The 16,827-nt window shown below is 43.9% G+C and overlaps 1 protein-coding gene across 1 annotated transcript; it reads left to right on the plus strand.

Annotated features, from left to right (window-relative positions):
* Window positions 1–766: 766 nt before the first annotated feature.
* On the plus strand, window positions 767–15,036 carry skilb (SKI-like proto-oncogene b). The gene is made up of 8 exons (XM_060899690.1): window positions 767–1,263; window positions 3,618–4,898; window positions 7,971–8,048; window positions 8,157–8,248; window positions 8,730–8,890; window positions 8,985–9,187; window positions 9,580–9,735; window positions 13,525–15,036. The coding sequence occupies exons 2-8, from the start codon at window positions 3,762–3,764 to the stop codon at window positions 13,732–13,734; spliced, it is 2,037 nt and encodes a 678-aa protein (XP_060755673.1). The 5' UTR covers window positions 767–1,263; window positions 3,618–3,761; the 3' UTR covers window positions 13,735–15,036.
* The last annotated feature ends 1,791 nt before the right edge of the window (window positions 15,037–16,827 follow it).

Raw genomic sequence — 16,827 nt, forward strand, 5'->3', positions numbered from 1 at the left:
ATAGATAGATAGATAGATAGATAGATAGATAGATAGATAGATAGATAGATAGATAGATAATTCTTTAATTATATGAACAATATTGGAAGAAGAAGAAGAAGAAGAAGAGGAAGAAGAAAAAGAAGAAGAAGAAGAAGAAGAAGGTGTCAGTGTTGATTAATCTGAGTTGAATATTACTAAAGTAGTGAAGAGATCATTTACTGTCGTTGGTGTGAAGCTGTAGTTCTACTCCCTTGTGGACCAGCAGTTGTAGTTATTATACGACTTCTAGTTTGCTCAGAGTCCATTTGGAAGACGTGGTACATATTACATGCAAATTTATTATTTTATTTTGCAAATTTACAACCCTAGTGAACCATCGCAGTGCACCCTCACAGATGTGAAAAGTGTGATCTTGGCCTGGGCGGCCATGTTGACTCGAACCTGGGTGTGGGTGTAGGGTGGGGGACATCCTGGGGGGTGAAGTGGAATCCAGACCCAGACCCAGATGGCGGCGGTGTGAGTTACAGCCCTGATCTTTAACCGTGTGATTAAAAAGGAAAACACGTGTTAGTGCAGAGAGTAAAGACACACCATCTCTATACTTTTATTTATTTTACTTTTTCAGGGTTAGGGTTAGAGTCTCTCTCTCTTTCTCACACACACTCTCTCTCTCTCCCTCTCTGATCGGGAAACTGTGTGTGAGTGTTTGTGGAGGTACATCCGGGGATTTTTCGCATACTTCTCAGACTCGGAGTGTTGGTTGACATGGCGACCAGTAAAGTGGAGCGCGAGGTGCCTACGCGTTTAAAAAAGAAAAAAGAAAAGAAAAAGGAAAAAAAAACAGAAATCCATGATTGATTTATTTTGCCGCTTGGCTTTCAGCTCTAAACTGAGTAAATAAATATTATTGAAATATTATGAAGTGGTGAGGAGCTGGGTGTGGAGGAAAAGAGAACGTAGCCAAAAAAAAAAAAAAAAGCAGCCTGCTGTCTCGTCTCGTCTCGTCTCGTGTCGGGAGGAAGCGCGCGCTGTCGTCGCCGGTGACGTACGCAGTCGGGTTGTGGGGAGTGACGTCACCGGTCTATCACCCTGAAGCTCGGAGCTCAGTAATTATCTGAGAGAGAGACAGACAGAGACTCTGACCGCGCAGCAAACAGCTGCTGCTCCCGGTGATATTTTCGCAGTAAATCCGTTTAATCAGAGATCATTTTCCCTCCCGGATGAAGAACGGAGACTGAACTCACACCGGATCCAGGCTTTAAAGCTTCGTTTAATCAGAAGGTGAGACACCATTAAAGATCTCGAGGCTGTTTTTCTCCTCTCACGTTAATGTGATTATTGTAATGTAAATGTTACTGGACAGCACGGTGTCCGGTTTATCCGTCCGGTACATTCCATTCCATTTCATTTCATGTGCCATTTGAACGGTGAAAGTCGAACATCAGTGAGACCGTTTTAAACATATAGCGCGCGTGTGTTTTTTTTCCTCATAAAGTCCTACATAAAGGTGATTTAAAGGAGAAAAACGGTTTTGTTGTAAATTTTACAAGCTAATGGAGTCGCTAATGGAGCCATTACACTATCGGTCCTCAGCAGGTCGTGTTTTAATCGCTGCACTGGAGACGAGGGCGAAAAACGAGCCTTCATTCAGAGACAAAGCACCAGTCGATGGATTTATTTGTATTATCGAACCAGAGAGGTGTTTTTTCCCCACAGTCGGGTTCCAGTCGGTGGTGTTTTCCTCATTTGTTGTGAAATGCAGAAACAGAAGGGGGGAGGGAGGGGGGAAGAAGGGGGGAGTCCCGCAGCGCGCGCGCCTCACTGCTGAATGTCATTACCACAGAACAGCACAGCGCGCGCGGAGGGGAGGGGAGGGGAGGGGAGGGGTGAGGGAAAGAACGGGGGTTCGTTCGAGTGAAAGGGGGAGGGGACGCGAGCGGCTTTACTGTGTGAGGGAGGGAGGAAGATCCACTGGGCGGAGGAGGACGGGGGTGGCCTGTCTGTCACTTCCAGCTCCGTTTCTCTGTGTGACTCATTTGAAAAGGTTTGTGGACACACTCAGGGAAACAAACACGTGAAAAATGTCGAAAGAAGACACGTTGACCTTTATGGTCCTAGATTATTGACACGACACGGCGGTGTGTTTTCCGTGTTCACCCCCATTTCACCGCCGAAACTCTCATGGTGCGGCCTTTCTCCAAATCAGATCAGGCGTGACATCGACTTCCGGTCTTCTGCTGGGCTTTGAACTATCATCTTTCTACGGTTGCATGAACGCTTCTAATACAGAGATGCAATGTTTTATAATTCCTAATTATTTCATATGTGTATAGCAAGTGCACATTTAATATTTCTTATGTTGGAATTTATTCCACTGCAGGTTAATTTATTCTTACACACCGTAGGTTTCTTGGGCCTCTGTATATTTCTGTAAATAGTCCAGCACTGCACACTCACCAAGACAAATCCCTGGTGTGTGTAAAATACTGTACTTGGCCTCCATTTCATCTGCAGTGACTCTGATCTGATTCTAGATTTCCTGACAACAAGTCCCAGTTCTATTATATTAAGGAATATAATAAAGGAATAATAATAAAGGACCCCATGAAGAAAGACTTCCGGGTAGTCGAGGTGACCTTTAAGAAAGTGCTTAAATTGACGAAGAAAAAAAAGACACGTTACAGATCTCATCACTTTTGTTCTAGCATCTGTTCACCCAAACATCACACAGGCTTTAATCTTCAGTCTGGCTTATCTCAATGACAGGGAATGAAAACAGCTCCATACCACGACAGCAGCTTGTGTTTTATTGTTTGATTTGTGTACCTAGAATGACGGTGTTTGTGACAAACTTGTTAAATCTTAAAACTAACAAACTGTTAGAAAGGACAATAACCCTAGAGTGGCAGATCGTTTCCATTTGGCTATCTTAAATCAGTGGTTTGAAATGTAAAGTTTTGCAGAGAATTGCGATGTGAATCATGATGTTTGGCTGAATATACTGTATTTTATATCCAAATGCAGTTGTATGATAATGATGATCGTTGGTTAGCAGGCTTTTGTGCATGACTAATAAGAAGGAAAAATCAGTTAAAAACATATCTATCTACTTTCCCCCAAGTGTTTTATTCCTTTTATACCACAACAACAGTAAAAACTGCCATTATAGAACATCAATCAACACTTTCTGACCAATCAGAATTCACCACTGCAGTGAAATATTCAAGAAGATGAAGAGCAGCCAAGCTTTTTTTCTCCAGAGTGAGACTAATTACACTTTATGATCCATCGCACTGTTATTACAGACATGTTTGTGGAGGGGGTAGTTGTAAAGTCTGAGGGCAAAAGGGCAATAGGATTTCGCTTCTCCTCTGAGGGTGAGGGCGGGGGTCTGTCTGTGCATGTGTCAGGGTAAAGGTCATAGGTCACGTGTTGGAGAAATTCTGCAGTTACTGCACTAATGACAATCTTAATCACAGCTGTTAAAGACAAATGTCTTTGATAAAGTATTGGCACCCTGTTATTGTTACGTGGCCTTTAAGGGTAACATGAGCAATTAAACACAGAAGGTATACTCTTAGCAGAGTAGATATGTTTTTTTTTTTACATGCTGTTCTTCATTTTTTTTTATACAGTTTTCCAAGAAGGCTTGAAGTTGAGCACAAGTCGTCACAATGGTTCTGTAAGACCTCTCCAGTAAAAAAAACACCCCTGAGTAACTGTTGGTCCACCTGGAGTTACTGAAGATCCGTTGTTATTGCAGTTCCAGTCCTGGCAACATGGCCATGGTGCAGAACAACCGTCCTCACTCTGAGAAGGATCAGGCTCTGCTCAGAGTACCGGTGAAGAGGCTGATGCGAGAGAGGCAGATAGAAGCAGCACCTATAAAGAAGCGTGTGATGGCAGCACTTAATTTGTCATGCAAAAAAGCCTCAGAGTCATCAGCGTCCTCATCATTGTCAAGGACTCCTGTTATAAAAGCCGAACATGTAGAGAAGGACTGTCAGTTTCTAAACTATCAACATGTCTCAAAGGGACAGGATGGACGAGACAGCGCTCTGGACCTGAGCCCAGCTTTGAGGCACACTCTGGCCCAGTTTACTCTGAGCAGCCAGTGTTCTTTAGGAGGCCCTGCTGCCTTTTCTGGTCAGTACAGCCAGGAGAAGCTGGCTCCGTCTCTCAGCCAGGCCAGCGTGGCAGTCGGGCCCTTACTGGTGCCTCCTGACAGCTCCACAGAGCTTGTGTTGTGCACGCTGGAGGGTGAATCCATTTCCTGCTTCTCAGTGGGTGGTGAGCTGCGCCTGTGTTTGCCTCAGGTGCTCAACACGGTTCTGCGAGACTTCTCCCTGCAGCAGATCAACTCAGTGTGTGATCAGCTCTACGTCTACTGCTCGCGCTGCAACGCTTCCCAGCTGCACGTCCTCAAAGTGCTGGGTGTCCTCCCGGCCGGCGCACCGTCCTGTGGCCTCATCACGCTCACAGACGCCCAGCGGCTCTGCAACACCCTGCTCCACCCAGGTGACAACCTTCCCGCCAGCCTGCATAAAGACCACCGGCTTGCTGAAGAAGAGGAGCGGGAAGCGGAGGAAGCCGGAGGATTCTGGGTGGAGCATCAGTGCCTGGGGAAGTGCCAAGGCCTGTTCGTTCCTCGTCTCTACACCACTCCAGGAGCTCTGTGTATCCGATGCTTGCAGTGCCGACAGCTTTTCTGTCCAGAGCGCTTCGTCATGCACTCACACCGGCAGCCGGACAAGCGGACCTGCCACTGGGGCTTTGACTCTGCCAAATGGGCGTGCTACCTCCAGCTGGGACGACGGTACCACGGCATCGCCGATGAGGGGAAACTGGAGCAGCTCCTGCAGGCCATGAAACTGAAGTTCAGTGGGATTCGTCTGGACACAAAGCCGTCACATCTGGTAAGACTCGCGACACGTTTATTCAGGAAAAGTTTCAGCTTTGTGTTCAGTAACTAAAGTGAAACTAATAGGAAAAAAAATATTCAGTAGTACCAAGAGTAGGGGATGTGAGTTTGGGAAATTTCATTGATCTTTTGCAGTCTTTGTGCCATTATGAACCACAGCACTTCCTGGGGAACATTCAGCTCCATAATTCTACGGTTAATTATTCTACGGTTAATTATTCAGTAATTACAATGAAACTTGTATTAAAGGTGTAGTTATGACTCTGTAAAATTTAAGCTGTTTAATTTAAATCTTTTTTTTTTTGTAAATACTAAACAGCAGATGAGCCTTTTTAAATTTTACGTCAAAGAACAACAATTAGAGCAGAATTACACAAGGCCAAAAAACAGATGGAATATTTTCCAGATGTATTTGTGTGAAGTGTGAGATTTGATATAAATCTGTCGCGAGTAATGACCATGTTTTAGAGCAGATGCATGATGGAGACGTGTTGGAGGACGTGTCCCTGTGGTAAGCTGTAAATATTTTAACGCTGAAGTAAACAGTGAAGTGGAGTGGTGTTAGGTGAGCTGTGGTCTTGAGCAGGCGTTTCCCCTCTCCGGAGGAAGCTGCACGACGCTGACGGTTCGGTCAGGGTCGCCTGGCTTTCCTCACCGAGTCTGCACAAACAGCAGGAACCACGGCAACAGGGCAGAGAAACAGAGAGTGAGTGGGAGGGGAGTGGGCGAGAGAGAAAGAGAGAGAGAGTGGAAAAAAGAGACGGGGAAAAAAGAGGAAAGAACTAGAGACACAGAGAGAGAGAGAGAGAGAGAGAGAGAGAGAGAGAGAGAGGAGGACAGTCACATGTGTCTCCAGCCTGCTGCTTTCCCCCACCATGGCCCCTACATTCAGCTTCACTTCCAGCCAATAGAAATGCAGACCCCCAGTCCCGGCCTCCTTCACAGCCAATCAGCTTTCAGAACTCCCAGTCGATTCCAGACTCATTATATAACCCTTATCCGGAGACTAAACAACGCTGTCCGGAGACTGGAGTTCTGAGAAAAGCAGCCTCAGCTCAGAAAAGACATGACTGCTGAAACGAAAGTAGATCGACTCTGTGTAACACACATAACACACAAAACACCTGACAGAAACAATAGACGTCTGAGAGACGAGTGAAGCAGATTGTTTCCTCCAGCTGCACTCAAATCTCAGAGTTAAATCTCAGTGTAATGAATGATAAAGAGCAGACTGCTGACCTTTGGACTTGGCCAGCTGCCGCCGTGTGGAAGGAGTGAGCGAGCGAGCTTATTTTTGTCTGAGCCATTACTAATGTTGTCAGAGATAAGCGACGCTATCGACTCTGTTTGTCTGTTTGTGAGAGATAAAGTCGTCGCGACCGTAAACAAGTTCTGTCCTGTTACACGTAACAGGGTAGTAAATATAAATTTTTTAAAATGTTTAAAGGAGGCGAGACGAGTCGTAAACATTCACCTTCATGAACCTGATGGGTCAGAAGCTGTTGGTGAATCTTCTCGAACAGCAGCTCCGACAGTAGTGCAGGTTTATATTTGGCTTCTGTAGTAACCGCTCATTCACGGGGACCTGCACGGTGGACGCTCCATAAACGGATATCTGCGGTGAAGGTTTCTGTAAGGAGACGTTTATTAAACTGGTTTCTGGAAGGAGTCTCCAGTGTCAGAGCTCTGGAAGTCATTACTAGTTACCGTACATTAAAAATACAATATGTTCATAAACATCCATAGCCAGATAAAGAAGTTAGAGCAGTGTGCATAAATATTAGCACCCACATTAAGAATTTTAAGGATGAACCGACATGAATATGCTCATTAGTGTTGGGCATTGTTGATCTATTTATTGTGGACGAAATAAATATTAATTAGTTGTTAGATGTTTATTATTGGGCTCATTATTCACGCATTAACGACTTTACTGTTGGCATAATAACGATGACGTGTCTGGATTTCATTGTTTGTTTTTGCTGCATATTTTCTAACCGTCTCAACATTTTAGAAAGGTTAGATCTGATAAACGAAACTGAGACACAGATCTTTCATTAATGTTTGTATGAGACGGCTTTGGGTTTCTGATAAATGACTGACCCGTGAGCAGGTCTGAGGTCAGTGATAAACCCCAGCCGTGGTTTTGTGTGTGTGTTCACTGAATGACTGGACTGCTTGCGTCAGATGTTGTAAATTGTCTGGAGCCTTCAGGCCGCCAAGAGCCACATGATGTATACACACACACACACACACACACACACACACACACACACACACACACACACACACACACACAGACAGAGCCAGAGCCAGACACGGGCAGGTTCATACAGAGTCGTCTGGAGCCCTCATGCATGACTTCATGTCAAACCTGTTATGGCTGTGAGATATAAAAAGTAAATGATCCTGTTTGTCTGTGAATGATAATAATCTGAGTATCTGTGAGATCACACTGACAGATAAAAGCTTCAAACCCTCAGCTGCTTTCATTCACAGGAGTTTTTCGTTTTAGGATGAGCGGAAAAAAAAATTAGCACATGTTATTATTGTGTAAGACAAGTCTAGAGTGAGACAGCAGGGCCTCCAGGAAGCCAGTCATCCATCAAGAAAGAGACAGACAAAGGAAGAAAGAGGAAAAAAGAGAAGGAGAGACAAAAATAGACAGAGAGAAAAAGTGAGAGAGAGACAGTGAGATTGAGACAGAGATTGAAACAAATATACAGAAGATAAAATGAGAGGGAAAGACAGACATACAGTACACAGTAAGTGAGAGAACGAGGAACGCAGTGAGGTTGAGAGAGAGATAGAAGAGAGAAAAAGAGAGTGAGACAAAGAGAGAGCTAGACAGAGGAAGAGACAGAGAGTGAGACAGCAGGGCCTTCTCAGTTGTCCATAGAGAAAAAGAGACAGAGTGAGACAGGCAGAGTGTGAGAGTGGGACAGCAGGGCCTCCCGGAACTCAGTGGTCCATAAAGAAGCATTCAAAGCTGTGAGTGAGTGTTAATCCTGAACCCTGTCTCCACACTGATATACGATCTCTCTCTCTCTTTCTCTATGTCCTCTAGGAGGCTGCCCGAGTGGAGGAGGGGTTAAATCTGTGTTCTGGGAAAGAGAAAGTGTGTGAGAGTGGTTCAGAGGGAAAGGTAAAACACACACTCACCTGGAATCAGTTTTATCTGAGTTTATCACTGCATTTCTTGTCACACACAACGCCACGCCCACAGACTTTTATGTCCGTTCCTATCGCACAGGCGGTGGCAGCGTTCCCGGCGTACACGTTTGACCCGTGTGTCCTCACCAACCTGAAGGAGGATCCCAGACACCTGGACCTCATGTGGCAAAGGTGCATTGACATCATGAACACACATTTATTCACTCACTCACTCACTCACTCACTCACTCACTCACTCACTCACTCACTCACTCACTCACTCACTCACTCACTCACTCACCTCAACTCAGCTTATTTGTTTCCACCTCCACATGGTGTGTATTTGGGTTCAAGGTGTAAATAGGTTGTGTGTAAGAGTTCTTGGGTTTTTACCTTATAATATATGAATCAAACGATAATGTATATCAATAAATAAGTCATAGATCCGAAATAAATAACAACATAAAATATCTATTCATTCATATCCTACAGCAAACAATATAAAAACTCCTGTGATGAAAATCGATAAACAGACAAGTCAGAGATGTGGTTTAATATTAGTGTAGAGTCTGCAAAAATTTTCTGTAAAAATGTACAGCATTGAGACACCAGAAATAAACGTCTTGTGTTTGTCCCGTGTGTAAGTGGAGTTTAACTCGCCATGTTCTTCCAGTTGGTATCTTTACATGCACGATAAGCTGAATGTCTCCGGCACGGCCCTGGACTCTGCACGAGCTGCTGATAAAGACAACGACGCGCCGAGAGCCGAGACGCTGAAACCTGTGAAAAAAGCATCAGAGGAAGTGGAGGAAAGCGAACGCAAAGCGTCTGCAGGTCCGTCACCTCCTCATGGCCTGAGAGCCAAGTGTCATGATCGTGTGAGCGACGTGACTGATTCTTCAAACGCTGCTGTTCTCTGATTCCACAGGGGGCAAGAAAACAAGTCGCCCGGCCAGCCAATCACAGCGCAGCGATCCAGACGAGCGACCCAGGGTTTCCATAGAAACACCGGCATGTGAGAAGTCTTTGGAGGAGAACAAGGACAGCATGGTGGTGGAGGTGCTTCAGATGTACAACGCTCAGCAGGAGAAGCTGCAGTCCACCCTGCGCAAGCAGCAGCAGCTGGAAAAGGTTCTTAATCTCCACGTGTGTCACGTGTCTTTAAACCGACGTGGTGCTAAAGATCAGGATTGGAGTTTTTTCCATAGAAGATTAGAAATAAGATTATATCAGAGATCATATGTAAGAAAAGTATTACAGTAAGCGGTGCAAAATATAAACACACGCACACACGTCAGGATGCTGAGGAAAGTGAATGGATTTTTGTAGTTACATGAATATAAATGATGTTTACTCTGTAATTAAATAAACAGCACATAAGGGGTTAAATCTGTACTGCATCGTTTGGTGTGTGTGCGTGTGTGTCACCACCACCACACTAACACACACACACACACCTCTCTGCTATAATGCACCAAAGTTTGTCCTGACCTTCTCTTCTGCTTTTCGTCCTCGGGGATCAGGAGCTGCAGGCTCTGCGCAAAGCCGACGCAGACGAGTTGGGGGAGGTGCAGACGGAGCTGCAGGTGGAGCAGGAGGAACAGAAGAGGCTTCAGTGCAGTATGGAGCAGCAGAGCTGTAGGTGCCGAGAGCAGCAGGAGAACCGTTACACTGCACAGGTAGAACACGAGCCCTTTTTTATCTGACTTTAATTCACTGTTTTAAAAAATCTCGTTTAACGATTTAATTGTACAGAGCAGATGAAAAAAAAAATCTAAAGGAGCTGCATGACAGCTTGCCCTGTGGATGAGCTGTTACCATAGAAACAAAAACATATTAGAACAATCGCAGTAATTTAGTGTGAACCTGTGATTTGTGGCTGCTCTCCTGTCAGAACCGCTGTAGTGTAACATCACTGTGATTGGCCCTGGTGCAAATATTTTTTCTTGGCCCAACTTCTTCCCCCTCTCACACACACACACACACACACACACACACACACACACACACACACACACACACACACACACACACACACACAAAACCGCTCCAGACAGCTGCAAAGCAGACAGATGTTATGTCACCATGGCGATCCTCAGGCACCTCCCATCCTGCAGACCAGCGTTTGATGAGCTCCATCACGGACAGTCCTGATGTGGGTGGTGCTGATCGAAGGCTGGCCGAAGTGCCACGTTTATCATCGCCGATCTAACAACCTGCCCTGGACTCAAACCCCCACAGCCAAATTTCCCCAAACATCTTTATCCAGCATGGTTATTTTGAAGACCGCGTGAAGCAGCTAATGCCCGTTAGGCCCTGCCCACAAGAGCAAATCAGTAACAGATTGCTTTCCTACAGGGGCCCCTGACAGCCTCTGGGCCCCGGGGCACTGCATCATCGATATTTACATCAGGGCAGAGCTGCTGTTGTAGAAATGAATCAACACCTTCTGGCCAATCACAGTCCAGAAATCAGCAGCAGTGTGGTGTTTTAATGGAGATGATGCACTTTCTATAGCTCCCCTCCAGTTGAAAACATGAGCACAAGGCGTTCTTGGAGTTACGGGCTTTTATTGCACATCCATGCTTTCAACGTGCCGTCAAAACGCTGTGAGAACTAGATAAAATAAAATACAAAAACATAAATGACTCTACAGCCTTCCAGAGTATTCTCATAGACAATAATGATAAAAATAAACATCTCACAAAGGAAATATAACTTAAATATACAGATAATGAAACATGAGTTATTCGGTTATCAAGTAAACAGCGTTAGCGTTTGTGATTAGAATAAGTTCGCATAACAAATTATCATAATTAAACACAAATAACAACATACCTCATTGGCCGCGTTAACTCAAGGGGAGTAAAAGGAAACTTCAGGCTCGACAAGTCTTCACAATCCAACTCTTCATAAACTTAAAACAACAGGTAACCTTACGTTACAGGTACGCGCCGACGAGCATGCATGCATAGGGCGCAGCAACAAACAAAACCCCCCTTCCTCACAGTGACAAAGAACAGTAGTTCCGCTATATTTGTACCTTAAATATATACTAGGCTTTATGTTCCCAATTACTTATTAACTAATTTATGAATGTATTTATTTGTCAGTAATGTTAATCATTCTTTTAATTCTCAAAATATTAAATGAACTTAAATTGCATAACTGACTCTGATGGCAGCTACACTTTTACTGCATTCATTTAAGGCAAACTGGACAAACTCAAAGACGCCATTTTTGAAAGTTGCCCTGTGGTGGTAGTGGTGGTGGAGCTGATGTGGGGGTTTTATTTTTTTTAATTTTTATTTTTTTAAGTGTGGTCATGGTAACTGTTTCAGTCATCTCCCACATTTTATGTTTCACATTTGGGCCAATTTTTTTTGCAAAACACCTTTGTGATTTTTTTTTTTTTAAACATTCAAGCCTTCAACAATGCTCAAGGAGCACCACTACCCCCGCTGCTACTACTACTACTACTGCCCCCAAATCACTGACTAACCCACTACTGCCCCCACAACTACTGCCCCCTGCTGGCTCATTTCTGTCATTATCTTATTCTTATTATTATTATTATTATTATTATTATTATTATTATAATACCCCGCTCCGAAGGAGGGGGTATACTGGTTTACCTCTGTCCGTCCGTATCTCCATCCGTCCAAAACAACCTTTACCGCAGCAGCCACAAATCATAGCCACTTGGTACCAAACTTCAGCTCGGAGTTCTATTGAGGTATTTCACCTGACGTCACAGGGTCACGTGACGCCCCGGTGTCCACCATTTTGGACGGCAAGCTAGCTAATGTCAACAACATAGTAGCTAGTATGTTACTGTAGCAATATTTACGTTCAGTCATTTGGATGACTGTTAAAACCTTTCAGTCTCAAGTTTTTCCTTTACTGGATTTACTAGTTTACTGAGCTAGCGCGCGATGGCTCCGGGCTCGGCCGGAGAGCGCGCGATGGCTCCGGGCTCGGCCGGAGAGCGCGCGATGGCTCCGGGCTCGGCCGGAGAGCGCGCGATGGCTCCGGGCTCGGCCGGAGAGCGCGCGATGGCTCCCGGCTCGGCCGGAGAGCGCGCGATGGCTCCCGGCTCGGCCGGAGAGCGCGCGATGGCTCCCGGCTCGGCCGGAGAGCGCGCGATGGCTCCCGGCTCGGCCGGAGAGCGCGCGATGGCTCCCGGCTCGGCCGGAGAGCGCGCGATGGCTCCCGGCTCGGCCGGAGAGCGCGCGATGGCTCCCGGCTCGGCCGGAGAGCGCGCGATGGCTCCCGGCTCGGCCGGAGAGCGCGCGATGGCTCCCGGCTCGGCCGGAGAGCGCGCGATGGCTCAGTAAACTAGTAAATCCAGTAAAGGAAAAACTTGAGACTGAAAGGTTTTAACAGTCATCCAAATGACTGAACGTAAACATTGCTACAGTAACATACCAGCTACTATGTTGTTGACATTAGCTAGTGCTAACAGCTAGTTGCTAATACACTGCTACAACTACACCGACCCTAATAATACAGTTCTTGGTCATTGCCTGGTAACAGCAAATTTATAACGGGCCATGTCTCAACAGACTAAGAAGTTATTTCAATGACATTTAATAACATTTTGTTCATCCTGAGGACCGAAAGTAAATGAAAATGTGAACAAACCTTAGCTGTAATCAGATGGCGACCACCGGCTCCAGGGACGACCCGCTGATGTAGGCATGTTACCCAGCCTGACACAAAATATTTGTAGGCATCCAAACTCTTATACGCTTTCAGATCAATACCTGTGTATGGCGATGGGTTTTTAACGACATAGGTATACAGATCATGTGGGCCGAAGTCAGGTAAAGACGAGGGCTTCGTGTACTTCCGTACGTCAGTGAACAATCCTGGTGGAAGCAGGTAAACATCGTTCTCTAAGCCTGCTAACCTCAATTTTTGCAAATACCTCTCCCTCTGCTCGCCCTGTAAATGCCCTACGTCGCTGGATAGTGAAGGTGTTTTCTGCATCTCGCTCCTTTTTCTTTTATGTTTTTCGTTTGTCGCCTTCCTCGCATTCAAACTGATTCGAGCCGTGCCGTCCAAAATGGCAGCGTCACATGACTTGGTCACGTGAGTGAAATACCTCAATACCGTATGTACCATTTTCAGGTCTTTCGCACAGCGACTTCCTGTTTACCGACTGAATGTATTTATGAAACGTATAGGGTGGATTTTGACGCTATTTCAAGAAGCAAAATGCTATTTCAAAATGACAGTTTACCAGGATGCTGTTTGAAATCCCTGGGGAGAGACACTGCTCTTTACTGACTTGTTTCAGGGTTAATTATTTGTTGAAGTCAACATTCATACGTTCAATGTCCTATTCCTTCAACTGCTTGCATTCTCATATAAGCGAAGTGAGCAGTAGCTCACAGTTGATCTTCTTGTTGTTATTGTTATTATTAGGTTTTGTGATTCTTCTTTCTTCTTGGTGCTTGCTGTAGTTACTGGAGCTGCGTCAGAGGCTGGACCGTGCCGAGGAGGACCGTGAGGAGCTGCAGGAGGAGCTGAGGCGTGAACGGGAGGCGCGGGAGAAGCTGGAGAGGATCATCTGCGAGCTCAGACAGCAGATGAAAGAGTCGGTTCCTCCGTCAGCGCTCGACAGCCCGCTCTCCAACTCCTCCAGCGACATCATGATGTCTCCTGCACCGTAACTCCGCTTTTACATCCTAACCGGTTCATTTAACTCTTACTTTTTTTCACGGACAGCTCCTCAAGAACGTTACGTTTTCATCAGCACACTTCATTATTCCATGTGGACAAACTAAAACAAAATAAATATATATCCTGGAGTTTTTTGTTGTGATAAAGAGCATTAACTGCTTTTTTTTAATGTCACTTTTTGAGTAAATTTTGCATGTATACGAACCGTGTGTGCGTGCGCGTGTGTAAAAATCTACAATTAAATTCTCAGCGTTGATTATCCCGTGCGCTGACTACTGTTAGAAAAAAATCTAACTAGATTTCAGAATTTTTTTTAAAGTTGTAATATGTGCTATTGTTTATTAAAATAAAGTATTTATTACATTGTTTTATTGCTAGATGTTATTGTGAGCAAACAGTTATTAAAAATAAATAAATTACACGCTTATAGATATAGGTACGCTAATTTTTAATTTCTTCATGTAAACAGATGGAGCAGAATTTTTGTGCCATTTTTACCGTTAAAAATTTCAGAATTCCTTGGCATTTAAATCCAGTCTGACATTCCACATCCCCGAGCGTTATCTTCTTCTCTTCATATCATATTTAGAATTTTACTCACTGCACCTTTAAGCCATGTGTATGCACAGTCTGAATGTATGATATCGTATGTATGCATGTGTGCTGAAATATATATGGATTATATTAACTGAGTTTACACCATGGTCTATGTTTTTAAAAAAGAATCCTGTATATAAATGTTTTGTAAAAGGTTTCTTTCTTGACTCTCTCTCTCTCTCTCTCTCTCTGTGTGTATAATCTGTTTTCTTTTGAAATTTTTAACAAATTTCTCAAGTTAAAAAAATTAAGGATATTACAAAAATGGTTCTTTATTATTGTCACATGATAGGAAGTAATATTAATGCCTGTGTGTTATCAGTTTAGATGAACAGGGTTTATTACAGATAAATAACTACAGAAGCGTGCTGTGAGAGTGACAGGACGAGTGGAAGTTCTTCTGCTCTGGGATCCACTCCACAGCTCTCCATGACAATCAGAAGGAATGTTGAAATCCTTGGACAGAAACACTTAAAGACTGAGCTGATATGACGTTGTTCCTACCTCAGATGAATGGTGTATAAGCTGCGTGTCTGTTTTCATACAGTGTGGACTGATGGAGCTCTGAAATTACCTCTGTGCTGTTTCTATGCTGCTTTATGAGCGAAGTGTTATCGGCTTTCTCACGTCGGCTCATCGACTGATGCATGTGGAATATTAAAGTCAAAGAAAAACGGATTTCTTTCCCTTATAAATACACAGAGTATTTCTTTATTTCTTTTCTCTTCATTTCTTTACTGTCATGTGTGCTGATGTTTTCTTTGCCTCGTTCTCACACTTTTGTATGTCACTAGGATTGATTATAATATAATTTATCGTTGCGATTAACAATAAAATAAATAATTCTATATTCAACTGATTTATTATTTCAGAGCAGCCACCTGATCAGTAGTACATAAATAATATACGTGTACATCTCACAATCTGTATGTTTTATACACAAGTACATTATATAGTTATATATCAGTGTATATTTTAGCTTATTTAGTAACATATAAAGAAATAAAAACATACACATTAAAGGAGTTTGCATGTTCTCCCCGTGTCCGTGTGGGTTTCCTCCGGGTGCTCTGGTTTCCTCCCACAACCCAAAGACATGCGGTTAGGTTCACAGGCCCACAGTAAATTGCCCACAGGTGTGAATGGTTGTTTCCCAATCCCAGGTATAGGAGGGTTGTGGCAAGGAGGGCATCCGGCGTAAAACTATGCTCCAATTAATATGACATGGATCAATCGGGTCCACATGGACAATGCTGGACGAGGAGGAGGAGGAAGAAGAAGAAGATACACATTAAAATCTAATATAATTAAAACATACAAATAAAACAATGACAAATCTTTTGTTTTTAAATAATGTGTTCTGCAATTATTATTTTACTTTTTTTAAATAAATGAGCGTTTACTCATTTATTCTTCATCATTTATTTCTATTTATTTATTGATTCATTTTTATAGACAGTAAAGTAAAGGCACAGTGGTAGTGTCGTGGTTAGCACAGCAAGAAGGTTCTGGGTTCGAGCCCAGTGGGCGACAGGGGCCTTTCTGTGTGGAGTTTGCGTGTTCTCATGTCTGCGTAGGTTTCCTCCGGGTGCTCCGGTTTCCCCCACAGTCCAAAGACATGTGGTTGGACTGAAGTGCTCTTGGGCAAGGCGCCTAATCCCCAACTGCTCCCCGGGCGCTGTAGTATAGCTGTGCACTGCTCTGAGTATGTGTGTGTGCTCATTGTGCATGGTGTGTGTTCACTGCTTCAGATGGGTTAAAGGCAGAGGTTAAATTTCAGTGTGTGCTTAAGTCTGTGCCTGAGTGTACGTGTGACAAATGAAGGCTTCTTGTCTTGTCTACTCTGTAAGGAGTTTGTTCAAAAATTATGATATGGAAAAAACTTTGAAAAATAACTGAATGCAATTAAAAACGAGACCATCAATAATAGCGTAACTCACTCTGGCCCCATCGAGTCCAGAAGGAACGATCTAAAATGGGCCACCTTGTGCAGTAAACTATATACAATTTTGCAAGCTATATACACTACATACAAGCTATATATAGAAGCAATATACACCCTAGGAATACCGACCTATTTGCCAGAAAGAATCCAAAACGGTGAGGAATTGACCAAGAAGAAGCGATTTGTGTTGAACTGCTCATTAAGGCTTAATTAGTCCATAACTTCATTAATAATTGTAATTAAGCTAATATGGGTAGAAGCTATATGCACCCTAGGTTCCTCTACCTTCATGCCAGAAAGAATCAAAATCAGTGAAGAATTGAGGGAGAAGAAGCCATTTGTGTGGAAACTGTTCATTAGGGATCGATTAATTACTCCATATCTTCATTATTAATTGCAATTATGCAAATGTGGGTAGAAGCACCCCAGGCAGACCGACCTTCCTGCCAAAAAGAATAAAAATCAGTGAAGAATTGAGAGAGAAGAAGTGTGAAATGTGGACGACGTCGGACGGATGACCGACAACACGATGGGATAAACT

The sequence above is a fragment of the Neoarius graeffei genome, chromosome 19 (assembly GCF_027579695.1).
Source record: "Neoarius graeffei isolate fNeoGra1 chromosome 19, fNeoGra1.pri, whole genome shotgun sequence".
Taxonomy (NCBI): domain Eukaryota; kingdom Metazoa; phylum Chordata; class Actinopteri; order Siluriformes; family Ariidae; genus Neoarius; species Neoarius graeffei.